At 46.1% G+C, this 21,023-nt stretch overlaps 1 protein-coding gene and 1 long non-coding RNA gene across 14 annotated transcripts in view; both read left to right on the top strand.

Moving 5' to 3' along the window:
* The window catches only part of EVL (Enah/Vasp-like), a 144,028-nt gene that overhangs the window by 121,557 nt on the left and 1,448 nt on the right, over window positions 1-21,023 (top strand). For 5 of the 13 annotated variants that reach the window (XM_081860455.1, XM_081860443.1, XM_081860453.1 and 2 more), the window contains 10 exons: window positions 3,013-3,071; window positions 3,681-4,556; window positions 9,811-10,025; window positions 12,134-12,249; window positions 13,881-13,941; window positions 16,268-16,331; window positions 17,010-17,079; window positions 17,179-17,241; window positions 19,218-19,284; window positions 20,501-20,558. In XM_081860455.1, coding sequence (XP_081716581.1) covers window positions 3,013-3,071; window positions 3,681-4,556; window positions 9,811-10,025; window positions 12,134-12,249; window positions 13,881-13,941; window positions 16,268-16,331; window positions 17,010-17,079; window positions 17,179-17,241; window positions 19,218-19,284; window positions 20,501-20,558 — 1,649 coding nt within the window. The remainder of the gene's footprint in view (window positions 1-3,012; window positions 3,072-3,680; window positions 4,557-9,810; window positions 10,026-12,133; window positions 12,250-13,880; window positions 13,942-16,267; window positions 16,332-17,009; window positions 17,080-17,178; window positions 17,242-19,217; window positions 19,285-20,500; window positions 20,559-21,023) is intronic. The other 8 variants (XM_081860450.1, XM_081860449.1, XM_081860448.1 and 5 more) reach the window with 8 other exon arrangements.
* On the top strand, window positions 5,490-6,835 carry LOC309345058. Its single transcript, XR_014157987.1, has 2 exons — window positions 5,490-5,620; window positions 5,864-6,835. It is a non-coding gene; the product is annotated as an uncharacterized lncRNA (long non-coding RNA).

Below are 21,023 nucleotides of genomic sequence, written 5' to 3'. Positions count from 1 at the left end.
TACCTTAGTGATTATTTCAGACCATTGTGTATGGTTCCGTTTCCTAAAATGGCGTGTGATCCCCTTATTGGCTGCTCCCCAAGATCCCAAATGAAATACTTTATAAATCAAAATCAGGACCATTTAGAGGCATGGGTGGTTTTTCCCAGTTTTCATGCCATTTGTAACAATTAATTCTGCATTTTCTCAGTTACTGGACCTTCCAGAGTTCAGGACTGAAGCGACCATGGGATATTTCCAGAAACTCTTCTGAACTATCCTTGAGGGGAGATGTGTGCAAGTTACCAAGATATGTGGGCAAGGTATTCACAGATCAGGGCAATGCTTGCATTCGCAGCAGTGTCTTTGACTTCACAAACCAGAGCATGTTGTAGACAAGTGCAATGACTGGACATCCGTCTCTCACTCTTCCTGTCACTTTTGGTGCAGAGATCGTGACTTCCATTCAGCCAGAAATTTCATCCAAATGAGGGACCTCTGGCTTCATGTTGGTCACCAAAACTGTGATAAGAAGCCACGCTGAAGATCCCACAGGGATTGGCCTGGTTAGAGTGGAACTTGCCACAACCGATCCTTTAAGATGGCCTCTCCAAGTGGCAGAGCTACTGCACTCAGCTAGCTGGTCCAGACAGGAGCAGGGTAGATGCCAGCTACTACCACTATGGACATCAGAGAATTCTGATGGAAAGGACTGGAAATTGCCAATGTTCATTTTTGCATCCCCTGTCCAGAACTTAAAACAATCCAGCAAATAAAATCAGTAGTCTCTGTTGTTGTTTTTAGCTCTCCAGTGATATGTAAATTAGAACCATAGAATTTTAGAGTTGGAAGGGACCCCAAGGGACATCTAGTCCAACCCCCTGCGTTGCAGGAATAGTTTTGCCCAACAAGGTGCTTGAACCCACAACCCTGAGATTGAGAACCTCATGCTCTACCAACTGAGCTTTCTTGATTATGTTTCTCCCACATTCGCCTTGTGTTTGCTTGCATTGAAGTAAATGGTGTGGAATAATTAATTGCATAAAATTCTGCCATGGCGGGCAGCGAGACTAATAACATTGGGGGGTAGCAATGTCTAAATTAGATTTACAGTGCAGCCCTACGCATGTGTACTCAGAAGTAAGGCTTATTTCCAGGTAGGTGTGTACAGAGGGGGATGCAGTTCAGCAGGGCTTACTTCTGAGTAGCCATGCAAAGAATTGCTTTGTTAGTGCATTGCTCATATGTTAGCTCAAACAAGTGTGCTACCAAAGAGCACAAATTATAACTGCGAGCAGCAAATCTCCAAGGCAGTTTTGATCTAAAAGGCCCTCTGGTGGGAATTCCTCAAAACTACATGCTCCTTTAAAAGGCTATGGTTCCATCGCATGAGAATGATGCTGGCATACCTGCTACTTTTCCAGCCCTGAAGCAAATTGTAAAAGGATGTGAAGGAAATAGTTCCTGAGGAATAGTCCTTTTTGGGGGGCGGGGATGGAGGGGACCAAGCTATATATTCTTGCTATACCTGGACTGCAGAAGCAGATATATGTTCCACAAAAAAGGTGTTGCTTCCTATACCTGAGATCCACTTATGGAGGAATATTTTGGGAAATATGATTAGGAAACGATTACATTTGGGGCTAATATTATTTATTTATGTTGCTGAAAGCCATTTCACACAGATAGTTAGCCATCACATTTTTGCCAACAACTGCTCTCGTATTTTCAGATGAAAAACCAGAAAAACAGATCATAGACAGGGATCTTGAATGCGGGATCCTAACAAAGCAGTTTCTGGCTTGTCCAAGAGCATGGTAATACAGTGGACACTCGGATTGCGAACGTGATCCATGTCTGCGCATGTGTGGGTTGCGATTCGGCACTTACGTGCATGCACAAAGCACGATTCAGTCTTCTGCGCATGCGCGACTGCCGAAACCCGGAAGTAACCTGTTCTGGTACTTCCAGGTTTCGGTGGTCTGCAGTCCAAAAAAAACCGCAACCTGAAGCGTCTGTAACCTGAAGTAGGACTGTAGTTTTCCTGTCCCTGAGGGGAGAAGGAAATGAAGTATAAATACTAGGTCCTTAGAAGTGGGGCTTAACCAAACAACCACCCCCAGCTGCAATATGCTGTTGCTCTTGAGCCAGAAAGTCAAATGGCACTGCAGGTATTAAATCCTAATAGGTAACAATTTATCCTATAAAACCAGCCTTCACTAGGGATCTTAGGCCTATAATACCCAGTTCAGCAAAGGTTGAGCTTGCTGGCATGCCATTGAAATCCGACTGAAACCTATTGAATTTAAAGCATGATTCACTTTCCCCTGGATTACATCACGTTTCCATGAGGGGTACTGTGAGTAGAAACAGCTTTCTACTTGTATATCCTACTAAGAGTAACAAAAGGTGCGCCTACCTGGAGAGGAACCTTGTCAAAGACTGCCCTGCAGCCTGTTCCAGCTTGACTGTCCCTTCTCTGCCACAGGGCCATTCAAATTTCCCTGAGGGAAGGACCCGACTTTTTAAAAGGTAGATAAAATATTGTTCATTACAGTTCTTTTTTAAAATGCAGTTTAGGGTTTCCGCTGAATAAATCCTCCTTGCAATGATTTGTATGCTTATTGCTGGCTATAAATACCTTGTAGCCTTGTACCTGGCATTGCATGGAAGACCTAAGAAAACAACAATAACAACAAAAATTCAATGCGGTTTTGAAAGGTTCAGTCCTCCATCTTGGTTCAAAATGGTGCCCAACATAGAGAGAAACCTACTCCTTGAAATCAGCCACCATCATGCAAAATTGGGTTACAGTCTATTAAAGGGTGTTCCACATATAGTAAACAGGCAAACAATATTCCAGAATACATAGTAGATTGTAATAAATGAACAGTGCCGCAAGAAAGCTGTTTTGTGGGCATCATCCCCCCCCCAAACAAACTATACCCAGCGCAAACAAAGCCAAAGTGTCTGGTCAAATGCACATTAGGAATTAAAACTTGATTTGTTTTTCCTTCTTCCCTTTTGTTTTAGGCAAGTCATGGAGCAGCAGCAGCGCCAGGAATCTCTGGAAAGAAGAACCTCTACCACAGGCACGTATCCAGCTTTTGTAAGCAACGCAGGCCTTGCCTTTCCCCTGCTTGCCTCCTTTAACTTTCACCTGCTCCCTGGAAACGGTTTGGCCTGTTGAGTATTGCTGCAATTATCCTGTGGCTTGAAAACATTTCAGTCAGACACGGGAGGTACAAAGAGGGATGGCAACTGCGGCGCAAGTGCAGCTGACGTCGAAACTTAGCTCATTGTGCCCTGGGATTTGGTTGCTCCTCGTTTTTCTGCAAGGAGTTTTCACACCGCAGGATTAGAAACCGACTTCGGCTTAAATGGCATGGGATGCAAAGGGAAAGCCTGGAGTGGCTATATTCTGTTCCGTCTTCTATGTTATAGCAAACAGGCACGGCCCAGATGAAGGCCAGTGCTTTGCGGCGTGTTGGTGTTTAACTGTCCTGGCTTTGTGTGGGCATCCTTAAAACCTATACCTGTACTAATCTTTATTAAGTTTTGGCTTTGTTTTGATTTGTTTTTGATTTAATTCCTCCTTCCCCCCGTCCCTAGTCTTTCTAACCATGGTGCCATCTGTCGTTCCTCAGTTCCAACCCATCTTATTCTTTCTCCCCCCCCCTTTCCTTTTCTGTTATTTTTAGTTTCCACCCTTCAGATTAAAGTGTCTTCTTCCCCCTTCCACTGCCAGTCTCCTCCTCCTGACTACAGTAACTACAATGCTTCCACTTCCACGGGTGCTGTCCCGCCTCCACCTCCTTACGCCAAAGTTATCTCGTCGGCATCTTCTCCTCTCCCTGACCCTGTGGGCAGAGCCTCTTTCAAACCCCCTCAGGGGCCCAGGGAACCCCCTCTGCACTGCCACCGACATTCTGCCTCCGAGTTCTCTCCATCTCCAGCTTCCTCCATCCCTCCGGCCTGGCCAGGCTACAGGACTGTGACACGAAGCACCAAGCACATTTCCTTATCCCCGCCACCTGCCCCGGCTTCCCATTACCCCTTTGCCCCTCCTCAGCCCACCAGGCGCTCCTCTCTCTCCTATTCCCCTCAGCCTCCTTCCCCACCCGTGACCCTGACGCCCCCCGTACAAAAGGGTCTGTTCCTGCAGCCCCATATTCCAGTGGTCCTCCCTGCCCAAAACGGCAGGATGCGGGGGCCCACAGATACCGTGGTCCAAGACACCTCCGCAAACGTACCTCAGCTAGGTCTGAACGGCCACCGCGACGGACATTTTGCCACGCAAATCCCTCCAAGCTCCTCTAGGACCCAGGTAAAGAGAACAGACGAGTCCTATTTCTCATACTTGGAAGCCGTGCCTGTTTCGCATCTGCCTGTCATAGCCAACCCAGCGGAGTCTTACATCCAGGCTTTCCCCCGGCCCTCCCAACATTCGCCTCATTCTCCACACCAGCTCTATCCATCCATGTCACACTTTGTTCCTTATTACGCCGCTGTATCTGAGGTGAATTTGTCCAAGAGGAACCTTCCTTACATGACTTCATCAACCATTTCCCACTTCAGTAAGTACTTGGTTTGAAAGAATTGCGTTTATTTATATTTAGGCGACACCTTTGGGTTTTAAGCAATAGGTTATAAGCCCAAATTTTTGACCAGACTTTCAAGAGCATGCTTAAGTGCCTGTGGAAGGTGCAGGACAGAGGTGGCAAAAACCTGGAACTCTCCAGGTGTTGTTTGATTCTCATTGGGCCCAATTAGCATGATCTGCAGTCAGGAATTATGGGAATAGGGAGTCCCATCAACATCTGGAGGGTATAGGCTCCCCAATAAAGATGTTATATCCCAGAAAACTGCATACGTAACAAGTATAGTGTAGAACCTTTTTCAGGCCAGAGACAAAAAAGTAAAGTTTGCAAAAGAATTTTTTTAGAGCACATTCAGTGAGAGAACAGGGAGTGCTGATGTAAGGGAGGCAGGCCCCCTCCCCAGTTAGCCTATGTCAATTCAGTGGTTCTCGTAGTTTTCCCCCTGTGCCAGAATAAAAAATGGCTCGCGCCACCCTGATTTTTTTATTAAAAGGAAATACATTGGAAAACAAAAAGGAGCAACTCCTAGAACACAGAACACAACTACTTTATAATGTGGCCATGGGGCATCCAGAAAGTAATAAGACAATGCCGTTACATAAAAACAGTTATCATTCCCACACACTTGATGCTCCTGCTTTCGTTTTGAAAAGATATCTATCCATATTCTGCAAATAAAAAATGTTTTGATACTATACTATACTATACTATACTATACTATACTATACTATACTACACTGAAATGTAGAAACGTTTATTTGATTGGCCTTGAGTCTTCCTGCCGTAATTGCCACCCTCTCCTGCCACCACACCTTTTGAGAACCACTGTGTTAACGGATTGCCTGTACAGAAGTCTCGTAGGCTGAGGGAGGACTTTAGTGCAATGTGCCAGTGGAGAGCACAAGCCGTAATCAACAAAGTTTGCGGTTCAACTTTTAGCTTTGCTTGGAAGTAGCTAGGTGGCCTCAGCAAGCCACCATCTGCATTACACAGCTAACAGTACTGGCCTCCCTTACAAGGTTGGTGTAGGAATTACAGTGGTACCTCAGGTTAAGTACTTAATTCGTTCTGGAGGTCCGTTCTTAACCTGAAACTGTTTTTAACCTGAAGCGCCACTTTAGCTAATGGGGCCTCCTGCTGCCGCCGCGCCGCCGGAGCACGATTTCTGTTCTTATCCTAAAGCAAAGTTCTTTACCTGAAGCACTATTTCTGGGTTAGCGGAGTGTGTAACCTGAAGCGTATGTAACCTGAAGCGTATGTAACCCTAGGTACCACTGACTGAGATGACTGAGCATTTTGAACAGCCTAAAGCAATCTATAAATGCTACGTAATGGCTCTGTTTAGCTTAGGGCTCTGGATCTGCAGCAGCCCCTTTTATGCCTCAGAAAAGGGCTACTGAAAAATTGAGGGGAGGTAGGCAGTTTGGGTTGCAGAATTGGAAGGGAAGTCTTCTTTTCCTAGCGAGCAGGGAAGGCAAAGCACATCCGAAGCAGTGCTTTCATCTGTGGCGATGCTCTGTTTCAGTTCTGGTGAGACCCTATGCTTGTCATCTGGGGCATTTTCTTTATGTCCCCCCATCCCAGAGATGTTTGGAGGGTGGCAGCAAGAGAACAGGCCTTTTCTGTGGTGGCTCGCAGATTGTGGAATGCTCTCCCCAGAGAGGCTTTCCTGGCACCATCATCACATGTCTTTGGGCGCCAGGCAAAAACATTCCTCTTTATCTAGGCCTTTGACTATTAAATAATCTATGGCCTATGAAAATGTGGGGGAGAGGCCTGTTATTAGGATGACTATTATTAGGCTGTCTGTCAGTATGCTTCTTATTATGTTTTTTTTATCATTGATGTTCTGTTATGTGTTTTTAATGTTGTACACTGCCCTGGGATCTTTTGATAAAGGGAGGTATATAAATTGAATAAATAATAATAATTCTCATAAAAGAAGCAACATGCTGCAATGGGTAAGCATAAGGTAGCTTCACAGGCAGCCTGGCTAAAAGGCTAAACTCATTTTTGGGGGGGGGGGATAAAGAGAGCAAGAGTTTTCATTTGGAGAATTCTGAAATCCACCGAGTTGTAGATCTACGTTGCTGTTTCGTTGTGGGCTTGGACGGAAGACAACCCCAAATTAAGAGGAATATCGAACACTTTGGTGGTTTTAGAGGGCAGTGTGATTTAAGTGACAGAAACAAAGCTGTAGACAGGTAAAAATTGACCCAATTGTATGATAAGGAATTCTAGGGGAGGGGGAGGCAGAGAATGCACACATGAGTGATGGGAGAGTCTCTGGCTGAGTAAAAGAACTTCTGAGAGCAAGGTTAGTCAGCGGCTGCATTAGCTCATCATAGTAAGACCTGATGAAGGAGACCCCTGCTGGTTGTTCCATGGCCAATTGATTGTCAAAGGTCAGCACAGAATTGGCTCTTCTTAGAGGCAGCACCTGTTAATTTCATCATCATCATCATATTTATACCATGCCCACCTGGCTGGGTTTCCCCAGCCACTCTGGGCGGCTCCCAATAGAATATGAAAACATGATAAAACACCAAATATTGGGAGGGTGTTTCACAGGGCAGGTGCCACCACCAAGAAGGCCCTCTGCCTGGTTCCCTGTAGCTTCACTTCTCTCAGTGAGGGAACCGCCAGAAGGCCCTTGGAGCTGGACCTCAGTGTCCGGGATGAACAATGGGGATGGAGATGTTCTTTCTTAATACAAGCCCTGAGGACTCAGACTATAGGCACAGAATGAGATTGTTTATGGGTTAGCACAAAAATGCATAGGGAAATGAAAGTAGTCACCAGTGCTTTGCTTCTGGGGGGTGGGGGGAAGGTGCTGGTACTCTGGGTGGCTGCCCTGGGCACAAAATTTCCTAGGGGCCAGGGAAAACAATTACATGTAGAATCACTACATGTTTACCGGAAGGAACTTCATTAAGATCTTGCTATATAGTTCTTACATGATGCCTGTTAAGTAAATGACCATACCTTTTTTCTGTACTCGCAGTACCTGACTGTGCATGCCTTATTTTCTCCTTGGGTCCTACCGTCCAACATTCTGCCAGGACATGGGCTCACAGGCTTTGGGAAGGAGGCAGTGATTCTGTCAGAGCCTCGCGCTTCCTTCCCCAAACCTGGGGAGCATTTGCCCAGCTCAGGGAAGGAGGCAGGATGCTCTGAGAGCCTACCCACCTCCTTCTCCTTTGAAAAGGCGCCAGTACTGTGTACCATTGCGTACTGCCAGAAAAAAAGCACTGGTAATCACAAGAAGAAGCTAAAGGGTGGGCTTTTATCTCCAAGCCATAATGCAGCACCCACCTCCCCCAGGTAATTCACGAGATGTAGACAGTATTTATTTTTAGACACCTATAAATGAGTGTTTGCCCAAACTTTCATGGAAACTTTGCCCAACCTTAACTTTTTAGTTCTTTGTATTTGTACACTATTCCATTTTAGTTGTGATTAGATAGAGAGATAATTTTGCTTTTATCTTGGGTTTCTAATCTAGTTTTTCATAAACTTTTACTGAATGCCCATTCTTAATTGGTTTATGTCAAGGAACAGTCAAGGATTTTCTTTTTAAAAAATATATGAAGTGGTATACTTTTTTTAAATAAATAACATCTTTCTAAGTGTCCCAACCTGGTGGCCGGGAAGCAATTTTGATTTGCCAAAGATGACCGAACGGGTGAATGTTTACAAGTTTGGAATAATGTAAAGTTAAGTGTGATGCTGGGACATTTTTGCATATACGTTAGAACATAAAAATGCATTGACCCCAAATATCTGTCCAGTTGTGTCTTTTTTGCAGTGGCCAAATTCAGTTGTGGCCCAGGGTGAAATGCAGAAGCCTCTCAAGGCTACAAATATCTAAACAAGAGAACAGGTTTAGCTGCCTATAAAATCTGTGGAATCTACTTTATTGGGAGAGTTTTGTGTGAATGTATCTTTCAGTGATTTATGTCTAGATAAAGGATTCCCAAACTATGGTCCGCAGGTGATGCGTATGTTGATTGGTTGTTGACGAGGGGAGTTGGGGCACATCCATCTCATGAAATATTCATATTCAATTTTTTAAATTATATTTTATTGCTTCTTTTATTTCGTATATTCTACTTTATTGCGATACCATTTGAATGACCCAAAGCATGGCAGATGCCTGAGATCTGAACCCTGGGGAAAGAGTTGCTGACTGGTGACTAAGGGATGGGGAGAGAGAAGATCAGTGGTGTATTGGCCTAGGTCATGGTGGGTGAAGACCCCCTTACTATTTCTGCAGCAGGGTCCCTATCTCCAGTGTCCTAGAACCACCCAATCAGCATGAAAGGGGAGCTTTTTAGCCATTGTATGTTCCAAAGCTAAGCGTTCGGAGCACTTAAAAGACAATGTGCTTCAGTTTTATGAGAATGGTGTGCAAGTTCTGTTTTACATATGATTGAAAACACAACTTAAGTCACTCTGAAAGAAGATATTGGAGTGGTCCAAATCATTTGTCCAAGAGATCTGTGGGTGAAGAGTAATAGACAGTAATAGACAGAGAGCCAGTGTAGTGTAGTGGTTAAGAGCGGTGGACTCGTAATCTGGTGAACCGTTTTCACTTCCCTGCACCTCCACATGCAGCTGCTGGGTGACCTTGGGCTAGTCACACTTCTCTGAAGTCTCTCAGCCTCACTCACCTCACAGAGTGTTTGTTGTCGGGGAGGAAGGTAAAGGAGAATGTTAGCCACTTTGAGACTCCTTAAAAGGAGTGAAAGGCAGGATATCAAGTCCAAACTCCAATTAATAATAATAATAATAATAATAATAATAATAATAATAATAGCACAGAAAATAGTAGCTCTAGCTGAAAGACAATGCGCAGAGATCTACACTGATTGTTGTGAGAAATCCCTGATTATTATATTGTATAATTATAAGATTATTGTAAGGGGGTGTGTCTGTGAGTGGGCTTTGGCTGTGACTATCTTGAAGGGCCGCTGCATTTGCCCCTGTAGAAGATCGTGAATATTTGCTTGCTCAGGGCCCAAACTATTCCACAAGGGGCCCGATAGTGGCAGCAGCAGTGAGTTTTTGACATTTGGCGTATACTGTTTGCTGGGTGGATCATGGGTACCTGAGAAATTTGGTGTCTCCTGTCTACATTGACATGAGCAATGATTAAGGAAAGGGGGGCAAGGAGTATGCAGGGTGGAGCACCATGTGATTCCTGAATTATTGTTCTTTTATGTTCCAGGCCCCGTCCTTCCACCAGGCCATCCCTCGGCTGGGATACCGACTTCCTCTGGTGGTCCACCTCCACCTCCTCCCCCGCCTCCTCCCCCTTCGGGCACTGTGCCACCCCCGCCGCCCCCATTGCCAGCAGGCGGTGGAGGGTCCGGCACTGACGACGGGTCCGTGTCGGGACTAGCGGCAGCTCTGGCTGGTGCCAAACTAAGGAGAGTACAACGGGTAAGAAATGAGGGCGGCTGCTGCTGCTGCTGCTGCTGCTGCTGCTGCTGCTGCTGCTGCTGCTGCTGGCGGTGGCTGTGGTGGCATAGAGTTTAGACCGGGAACCCAGTTTCAAATCCTAGCTCTGCTGAAGTAAGTTGCTCACTGCCCATCTCTCTCAGCTTTAGCCTTCCATCTAAGGGCAGATATTATAGGGGCACCCTCCTGCTTGCCAAGGCATAATCCTGACACAAAATATGCAGCACTCGCTCCACCAACACATACGCATTACACTAAATTCTTTGGTGTTCCAGATGGGTTGTTGTTGTCATCCATCTGTCTCGAGAGACAGTGGAGTGCACCTCTGTGGGTGAAGTCAAACTACTGTGTTAGTGGCACCGAAGTGACTTCCCCAGGACACAAGCCTGGGCAGTGTGTATGGAGGTCCTGGGCTGCCCAGATGACAAGACCTCCCTCTCGGCCTCACTGATGTGGTCCAAAGGAAAGCAGGGCAATGTGTTTTGCATCAGCTTGGCTGCAGGAGTTGCTGGAAAGCGGCATAAAAGGCTCCATTCAACTGTCTTAGAGACTCCACTCTGGATTTGCCGATCAGAAGGTCGGCGGTTCGAATCCCCGCGACGGGGTGAGCTCCCATTGCTCGGTCCCTGCTCCTGCCAACCTAGCAGTTCGAAAGCACGTCAAAGTGCAAGTAGATAAATAGGTACCCTCTGGCGGGAAGGTAAACGGCGTTTCTGTGCGCTGCTCTGGTTCTCCAGAAGCGGCTTAGGCATGGCTGGCCACATGATCTGGAAGCTGTACGCTGGCTCCCTCAGCCAATAAAGCAAGATGAGCACTGCAACCCCAGAGTCGGCCACGACGGGACCTAATGGTCAGGGGTCCCTTTACCTTTTTAACTCCTGAGCCTTTTCTTCTCCCGAAGATGTCCCACCAGGCAGCAGAGGTTTAGAATCAGAGTTTTCTTTCTTCTGGCTGTGCTAACTTCCCAGTTTGGCAAGCCCTATCTGCCCCAAGATGGGTATTGCCCTTGTTAATACTTCAGGGTGGAGTTTAGAACCCAGTCCTGGAGGAGTGTTAGCATGGACATCTTGTTCTGAGTGAATGAGGCTGCCTACCCAACTCAGCAAGCATAGCTCTGGATTAGATGGCTGGCTGCTCTCAAGTCACATGATGTGTGTGCAGGCAATAGCACATTTAGGTTTTTCTGCCCCTGTGTCCCTCAGCAACTCCCGGGCCAATAGGTAAGCCCATTTTTAAAAGATAAACTCAGTACAGTGAATGCATGTGTGTCGTATTCACACTGCAGATTGCTGCTGTTCCATGGAAGTAATTTATGCTTCTCTCGGTAAGGCTTGTGTTCACGTGATGTGGTTACAACTAAGGTGCTTTTGTTACTGAATTCAGTCGTCAGTCTCTATAAAATAGACACACATCATTGTATCATATCACTTCATAGGTGTTCATGTACACACCAGTGCAGCAAACAAATCTTCCTTTAAAAATAATAATGATAATAAGATACAGTGGTGCCCCGCAAAACAAATGCCTTGCAAGACAGAAAACCCGCTAGACGAAAGGGTTTTCCGTTTTGGAGGCGCTTCGCAAAACGAATTTCCCTCTGGGCTTGCTTCGCAAGACGAAAATGTCTTGTGAGTTCCTGCGGGGTTTTTTTCCTCCCCCCCCCCCTTTCTAAGCCGCTAAGCCGCTTATCGCTGATCCGCTAAGCCACTAAAAGCCGCTAAGCCGCTAATAGCGCTAAGCCGATAAGCCGTCAATGGGCTTGCTTCGCAAGACGAAAAAACCGCTAGACGAAGAGACTCGCGGAACGGATTAATTTCGTCTTGCGAGGCACCACTGTAATATGAACACTGTAATATGATTTGTGTCCTGCAAACAACTAATTAGTAAAGCAACACACACACACACACACACACACACACACACACACAAAATTAACAGATGGCCTCCTATTATGTTTCAGCCACTAGTTGCCTTGACAGCGACAGCTGCCCTTAGTGCCTTGGATTTTTTTTGTCGCCTTTCTCTGCTTAGACAGCGAAATTGGACCCCCTTAGTGCCCAGATCTAAAATGCTGGTTTCTGTCTTAAAAGCCAGAGGATGCCTCAGGAGGTTCTAGTCCCAGTGGTGCTTCCAAGGGCGATGCCAATAGGACGAGTAGCGGTGGAGGCGGACTAATGGAAGAAATGAATAAACTACTGGCGAAAAGGTTGGTGGTTCTCACTCCTGCCTACAGTAATTGAGGGGTGGGATGTTGTGTATTACCTGTGAGTCACACTGCCTCTTATCGAATCCCCCCACCCCCAAACAGTTCCAAGAATCTTAGCGAGGAGGGAGAGGTAGATTTGGCCCACTATAGCTCTCATTAACCTAGTTGCTAATCTCTAACTTAGGGAGACTAGGGCAACTGTCCTTGGAGGTTTTCAAGCCAAGGAGCTGCCCAAATTCCACAGCGGGGGGTGGGGGATTAGAATATAGGTTGGGATCTACCAGTAGATCCCTGGGTGATCTGTAGTAGTAGTTTGGCAAGAGTTTATGACTCCTGGGTGCTTAACCATAGCAACAACAACACATCTTTTCCCACCTCGGAGATGGTGCTGAAGTGAAGAACGCTAACCAGGAATGGGCTTTTGTGTGAAAATACTGTAAGAGACGCGGGTGGCGCTGTGGGTTAAACCACAGAGCCTAAGGACTTGCCGATCAGAAGGTCGGCGGTTCGAATCCCCGCAACGGGGTAAGCTCCCGTTGCTCGGTCCCTGCTCCTGTCAACCTAGCAGTTTGAAATCACGTCAAAGTGCAAGTAGATAAATAGGTACCGCTCTGGCGGGAAGGTAAACGGCATTTCCGTGCACTGCTCTGGTTCGCCAGAAGCGGCTTAGTCATGCTGGCCACATGACTCGGAAGCCGTACGCCGGCTCCCTCGGCCAATAAAGGGAGATGAGAGTCGCAACCCCAGAGTCGGTCATGACTGGACCTAATGGTCAGGGGTCCCTTTACCCTTACCTTTATTTACTGTGAGGGTCAGCTCAATGCTGATCCTATAAAACCAGCATCTAGGCTCAGAATTTGGCCAGGCACCAAGTTCACACAGCGCATAGTTAATCTACGGCATGGTTTCCCAAACTTGGGTCTCCAGCTGTTTTTTGGACTACAACTCCCATCATCCCTAGCTAGCAGGACCAATGGTCAGGGATGGTGGGAATTGTAGTCTAAAAACAGCTGGAGACCCAAGTTTGGGATACCCTGCTCTATAGGATGCGCTCCCAAATAATATGTCATGATGGCCAACAACTTGGGTGAATTGAAAGAGGAGAAGGTTTCCAGTCGGTACCAGCTACAATGTTCTACCCCCACTCTTGAAAGGGATATGCCTCTGAAATCCATTGTCATCGGCATCTGGTTGGATGCTGAACTTGATCAGCAATTGCCCTGACCCAGCAGAGCTCTCCTGGTGCTCTTTGTGTTCTTAATTCCAACCATATGTCTTCTGCACTTAACTCTGGTTGGTAGATCTTGGGGTTCTAGTAAAAACAACCACCAAAGTAACTCTGACAAGCCTTCCCAGTTCTGCTTTACTATTGCTTTCCACATTGCCTCTGGAAAAATAACTACAGTCGCCATGTTTAATAGGGATTACTTGTTGTCTAGTACAGATTCTCCTCTCTGCCTTCTGTGCGCACACACACACACACACACACACACACACAAATTCAACTAAGTAAGGTAAGGGGATGGGGGAGGAAAGAGCACGTATGAACTCGCTGGTTCTCTGAATTCTGTGGTCGGTGAATATTTATCTGAGGAACTAGTTTATAGTCTCTCCCTTCACTCTGTCCTAAGGAGGAAAGCAGCATCACAGTCGGACAAGCCAGCCGACAAAAAAGAAGAGGAAAGCCAAAACGTAAGTGGAACACCGCTTCACACTGTGGAGTTTGCAGAGTGAAAAATGTCTCCCAAACCAGCTGGTGTAAGAAGGTGTAATGGGATAAGGGGGCTGCTCGTGCGTAAGCGTTTAAGCCCTCAAGGCTTCGCAATCAGTTTCTAAACTCTCCCAGTCCACGGAGCCATGGGTGCATGGCTACCTCAATCGCTGGCAGAATCCGTCAGTGGGCGCTTCCGGAATTTACGCCAACATAAGAGTTCCTTGACGGAAACTCTCCTTCTGGATTCTCTACGTGACAGTTTCCTGCGCGGAGTAGGCGTCCCCAGCGGAGGTCCTGAGCCCTCCCCGCTGTTCTCACTGGAAGCATCTTGGAGCCGTTCCTCTGACTGAGTTTCTGCAGGAACTCTCCCTCTCCCCCTGCTGGTTCCTTCCTCAGCATCCGAGGGTCTCCTAGCCTCCTTGAGCCCTTCCACCACCTGACTCTCCGATGGCAGTTCCCTGACAGAAGGCATCATTTTCCATTCCTCTATGCATTTGTTGTTTGCAACCCCATTTCTTTTCTGCTGCGAGTTCGCCTTCTGCACAAAACGAAGTTTTCAATCTCACTGTCAGCTGCAGTCAAATGAAGCGATTTCAGCTGCCTAAGAGTGACTGGTTGCCGTGCAGAGGTCCTCTTTCCACACACGTTGACATCATGACTTGATGGCATGTCATCACTCTCAGGGACAGGTGGAGGGGGGTTAAGTAATTTTTGTGTAATTTACAAACATTGTTTTCAGCTCACTTTTAATATCGAGGGAACGTACATGAAATTGCTTTCTTTAAAAAAACAAAGGAAAACAGGCGTTTGGCTCTCTCGCACCACCCATGTATTAAAATTTGTAAGAGAGTGAGAATCTCTCAGTGTGTGGGTTTCGAAGTGAGCTGCAGCTTCGATATCTGCTTTGGTCCAGGCAGATCAAATTAGGTGTGTCCACTTCAATTCGCCAGATCCCTCTGCGATCTCTGAGCTTGAGCTGCATAAACCAGCACTGAACTCGCACACGGACTGATTTGCCAAACAATGGTTTATGGCTTAATGTTTTGTTGAACACAGTCATACACACAAACATATATGGAGCCGTGTAAAACACTCCTATATTGCTTTCTATGTGAAGGGAATGAGACGGGTTCCTTTGGGGGAAATGCTCTGTAGTACAAAAGAGGTGAGGCCTAGTCCTGTTGTATTTTGCAGAGGGGAAGGAACCCTCTGATCTTTAGAAGTAGGACAGAATATATAATGGCCACTAGCCATTAATACAAATACAAACATTATTTCTGTAGCTGAGGCCATTGCAAAATACATAAAGCAGAATGAAATATATTACACAGTTAAAATAATTAGTAAAACAAGGCGTTCGGCGTTCTTTTTCTCCCCCGAATAATTAAACTTATCCCCAGAAACCTTTCTTAAACTGACACTATAATAGCACAGCAGACCACTTTTTCAAAGGTGTAAAGGGATCTGCCCCCTAATAAAAAGTTAATCAGATACCCAACCAATCTGTCAACTGGGAGATTTAAATCCTTGAACAAGAATGCTCTTAGGTCCTTGTAGACTGGACAAAACAGTAAGTAGTGGGGCAAATCTTCAGGGATGTAACCTCCATGTGGGCAAACTCTTTGTAAGGAATCCTGCAGTAAGGAATCTTCAACTTTGTAAGGAATCTTCAACTATGGCAGAGTGCGTAGACTGGAAGGTTGGTGGTTCAAATCCCCGCAATGGAGTGAGCTCGCGTTGCTTGGTTCCAGCTCCTGCCAACCTAGCAGTTCAAAAGCATGCCAGTGCAAGTAGATAAATAGTTACCACTAGGGCAGGGAGGTAAACAGTGTTTCTGTGTGCTCTGGCTTCCATCACGATGTTCTGTTGCACCAGAAGCAGTTTAGTCATGCTGGCTACATGACCTGGAAAGCTGTCTGCGGACAAACGCCTGAAGTGAGATGAGCGCCACAACCCCATAGTCGCCTTTGACTGGACTTAACCGTCCAGGGGTCCTTTACCTTTTATCTTTTTTCTACCTCCTCTGTCGGAGGCAGTATGCCTCTGAATACCTGTTGCTGGAAGTCGTAGCTGTGGAGAGTGTTGTTCTGCTGAAGTTCTGCTTATGAGTTTCCCATGGGCATTTGATTGGCCACTGGCACGAGAAGATGCTGGACTGCCTGTGCCTTTGGTCTGAGTTCCAGCAGGACCCTGCTTATCTTCTATGTTCTTTTACAGAAAAAAGTTGCTCCTAACATAGCAGTCGCAGGAAAGTACGAGTTCTTCCGAAACGTTAATCCAAAGCTTTGTTTGCTTGTTTTCTAGGAGGAGGCTAGCACCTCTCCTTCCCCCGGTACGCGAGGCCCTGTTCAGCAGCAAAATTCCTCAGGTATTCCCTTTGAAAGCAGTCTGCAAGTAGGTCATTGGTGGAGCCTGACTTCACCGTCCTGGTACTGAACAAGCAGCCCATGGAGAGGACTGGGGGCTGCATAAAAACACAGAAGTTGCAGGAAGCCTAGAGGATTCTGGGTGGTCTCTCTGGCAGGTCGGGGGGGGGGAGTCCCAGGTTCAATAGATAAATCTTTTCTTTTCTTTTTTAATGTCGTTTTACTTCTCAGCCAGTCATGAATAGCAATTTAGCAACATTTTTTTTGCAAATCATCACTGATGAACATCTTACAACTTGAAAGCGTCTTCTGAAAGATTCAATAAAAACATGCAGATTTATTTATTTTTCTTGCTCATTCTGGGGTAACATAATATTGATCTATGGAATCATTTGTATATTACAGGAACTTAAATACAACCAGTCTCCATCAATAGATAAATCTTGGTTTGTTTCCAGATGCAAGCTTAATGCTACAAACGAGTTACTGGCATATCGTTGCCCCAGGCACTCTGGGCAGCTTCCAACGTAATACAGAGACTTAATAAAACGCTAAGCATTAAAAACTGCCCTATACAGGGCTGTTGTTTGTTTGTTGTTATGATAATGATGGGGAAGAGGGGGAAAGCACCACAAAGCCAAGCTCTCTTTTGTTCATTTTGCATGGGTTTCTTTTTTAAGCAGATGCTGGAAAGAAGCCTTGGGAGAGAAGCAACTCTGTGGAAAAACCTGTCACTGCGCTACTCTCTAGGTGAGCTGCGGAGTCTCCCTTTGTGGGTCCACCAGCATGCATTGGAATGTGCGCATGCTGCAGCTGCATGCACTCATGTCATATCCTCTCTCACCATAGAAATCCATCAGTGGGGAGGAGTCCTGAACCAAAGAGCCCCATTCAGTTCCAACCATCCTTTAGGTATTGAAAAACTGCTCTGGCTCCTCTATCTTGTCTTTGCGAACTCACGCAAATCCTTTCATTCGTCAGCTAACTTCCTGCCTGCCTTAATGCAACTTGCCACTATGTCCGCTTCCCTGCCGTTGAGCAAACGTTGGTCTCGACGACTTTTGCGTAGAGACGAAGCTCTCCCCCAAAATACTACGGTGCTAGCTTGCACAATTCTGCAAAGCGTGCAGAGCTATACGTTATGTAGCCCTCTGACGATGCAGTACATTTTTTTGAGAGCCAAACGACGCATTGTATTGAATGCACAGGGGTAGTGGTGGTCTGATCAGAATCAGGTTTGTGGAATGGTTTGTTTTAGCTCTGTCTTCTTGTGTCTTCTTGCTGATGAAAATTCTGCCCCATGGCTGCAATTTGTCCCAGGAGTGTGTGGAGCTGTCCCCGCATGCTAGCCTTAAAGGGAACTATAACACCACAAGCGGCGACTTCAATTCCTTGCCAAAGAGCAACCTCCAGGAGCAATTTTTGTTGGAATCATTTTATTTATTTGCTTATTCTACCATATGTTTTTCAAAGAGGCTTTCGTGGGGTGGGGGAGAATAGGAAACATAAACCGTATTTTTCTCTCTATAAGATGCACCAGACCATAAGACGCACCTAGTTTTTGGAAGAGGAAAACAAGAAAAAAAATATTCTGAATCCCATAAGCCAGGACAGCAAGCGGGATCGCTGTGCAGCGATCCTGGCTTATGGGATAGCCACGCGCAGCCTCTCCCAGGCAAGGGGAGCCTTCATCCCTTTAAAGAGCACGCCTGCATTCGCTCCATAACACACACACACATTTCCCCTTACTTTTTTAGGAGGGGAAAAAGTGCGTCTTATAGAGTGAAAAATGCGGTAATATACAAAATTTAAAATATAGAGTAATAGATTGTTAGTGCAAAATTCACGATGCAAAGCCCTCTTGAAATAAAGCTGTGTTAAGCTCACTAGCATGGTGCTGCAAGAAGCAAAGGGTTTGGATGTAACACTAAGCCTGCTAGCCTGTGGTTTGTTTTCAGCTCCAGGAACAAAGGAGCAAAGTGGGGACTGCTTCAGTCTTCAGGCAGCTCATGCACAAGCTAATTTTCCTAAGCATGGCTTAGGGTGACTGTTACACCCAAGCATGGCCAGTTTGTGGCTTTATGAGTGTGTGGCTTCATCTTTGGGTGAAGGGCGCTATCCAAATTTCAGTAATAATAATAATAATAATATCATCACATCCTGCAAAAACTGGCCACATAGTTTGGCCTTCCTTTTTGCACCTGGCAACTTGTAAAACCATTCTTTGTGCACTGCACAGTGTTGGCCACATGAGGTCCTCCTGCCTCAAGCTCTGCAACAATTAGTGCCCAAATGCTTAAGAAGTGGTCTTTGTGTGTAGATGACGCCGCTCTTTTGTGTTGACACGTCAAGCCACGTATGACTGAAAAGCACTTTTATGGGAGGCGGAGGGAAACAAGGGCAGGTATGCCTGGGAGAGGAGAAAGTATTAAAACCGCTTTCCGGGTTGTGTTTTCAAACGTGGCATGGTCAATCATTAACAGCAGTGAAAGGGCTCTGCTGTAAAGTAGTCATAGAAACTATCTGGATTAGCATTACAGATTTTTTAAAAAATAATACTAAAATCATCACGTAACCTGATGCATTTCAGCAAACTCCTCCCCCTTTCCAGTGCGTTCTCCTCTTGGGAACGGACGTCTTTTGGGTGACGCACGGTGGATGCTTCTTAGCGCTGCTTGCTTAGCAAGATCATGCTGGCTGCTGAGTGCTTCCCCGTGATGCAAAAGGGAGCGGTGGAGGGTCAAAGCAATTAACCCCTCATGAGCTCCTTCCACCTGCTTTTATGCACCTCTTTGTGCGAGGAAGAATGGCCAACATCATGGCCAGTGGCTTTAGAAAATGTTGAAGAATGTCCCTCTTTGTTTTATTTTGTTCCTCTCTTTTTCAAGGATGAAACCTGCAAGCAGCAGCAATGACGTGGCCATGGACACCTTAGATTTTGATCGCATGAAACAAGTGAGTTGGGAGTTTTTCACACAGAATAATAATAATAATTAATAATAATAATAATTTATTATTTATCTGGCTGAGTTTCCCCAGCCACTCTGGGCATCTCCCAATCGAGTGTTAAAAACAATACAGCATTAAATATTTAAAACTTCCCTAAACAGGGCTGCCTTCAGATGTCTTTTAAAGATAAGATAGCTACTTATTTCCTTCACATCTGAAGGGAGGGCGTTCCACAAGGAGGGCGCCACTACCAAGAAGGCCCTCTGCCTCGTTCCCTGTAACCTCATTTCTCGCAATGAGGGAACCGCCAGAAGGCCCTCGGCGCTGGCTCTGGATGCAGATAAGAGCAGTTTTTCATTTATTCTTTGGGTTACAGCTTCTTGCTGTAAATAAGAACATAGGAAGTAGCCTTGTTATACCAGGGCAGGCCCATTGCCCAGTACAGTGGTACCTCGGGTTTAAGAACAGCCCTGTTTACAAACTATTCGGTTTACGAACTCCGCAAAACCGGAAGTAGTGTCCCGGTTTGCGAACTTTACCTCGGTCTATGAATGGAAGCCGAACAGTGGAAGGGCACTGGTGGCAGGAGGCCTCATTAGGGAAAGGGCGCCTCGGTTTAAGAACGGTTTCAGTTTAAGAACGGACTTCCGAAACGGATTAAGTTCGTAAACCGAGGGAACTGTATTGGCGACAGTTCTGTGTAATCCTGGGCAGACATAGAAACTGCAGCCTTAGTCCAAAGTTTATGCTAGGTGCTGTGCCAACACTTTCACCATAATAAACTATGGAAAACAAGTACACGTCCACACATGGCTGCTTCAAAGTCAGTGACTGATAAAAACAATTCTGCATCTCATGCAGGCGATCTCATGCAACATAGAAGAAGGAGTTTAGATTTGATATCCCGCTTTATCACTACCCTAAGGAGTCTCAAAGCGGCTTACAATCTCCTTTCCCTTCCACCCCCACAACTAACACTCTGTGAGGTGAGTGAGGTTGAGAGACTTCAGAGAAGTGTGACTAGCCCAAGGTGGAGGAGCGGGGAAGCGAACCCGGTTCACCAGATTACGAGTCTACTACTCTTAACCACTACACCACACTGGCTCTCATAGGGACCAGTTAAGTGCTTTCTTAGGAGAAGTTCCATTTATACCAGTGCAAAGGACTTTTCTTTCTTTCTTTGGACATTTTAATTTTTAATTTTTATTTTTTGTCTTTCAAGGAAATATTGGAGGAAGTTGTAAAAGAATTACACAAAGTAAAAGAAGAGATAATCGATGGTAAGAAGCGAGGAGGGGTGGTTGGGCATGAAATGCATTTCTCGCTTTGGCCAAGGGTGGAATTGCAGTGTTGGAAGGTACCTCAAAGGTCACCTAAACCAGTGCAGGAAGCCCATTGCTACAGCCTCCCTAATCCTCTGCCCATTGCTACAGCCTCCCATCCTCTGCTTACAAACTTGCCCATCACTTTCTGAGAGTCCACCTCCACCTGAGGTTGTCTGTTCCACTGTTCCACATGGTGCCCTCTGGTTACTGTGGATGACAACTCCAACATCCCTGACCGCCGGCTGTGTTGGCTGAGGATGATGGGATTTGTGGTCCGTATCCGAAGGGCACCACATTGACTACCCCTGTATCTGCAATTCCTAGCCCAGTACCCACAAAGAAATATTATTCCCATGGAGAAGGAAATACGATTAAGTCTCCCCAGAGAGACACCTGGAATAGTCTTTTTTCTGCCACTCG

The sequence above is a fragment of the Podarcis erhardii genome, assembly GCF_964252035.2.
Source record: "Podarcis erhardii genome assembly, chromosome: 1".
Taxonomy (NCBI): domain Eukaryota; kingdom Metazoa; phylum Chordata; class Lepidosauria; order Squamata; family Lacertidae; genus Podarcis; species Podarcis erhardii.
This window is presented reverse-complemented; position numbering and strand designations above follow the sequence as displayed.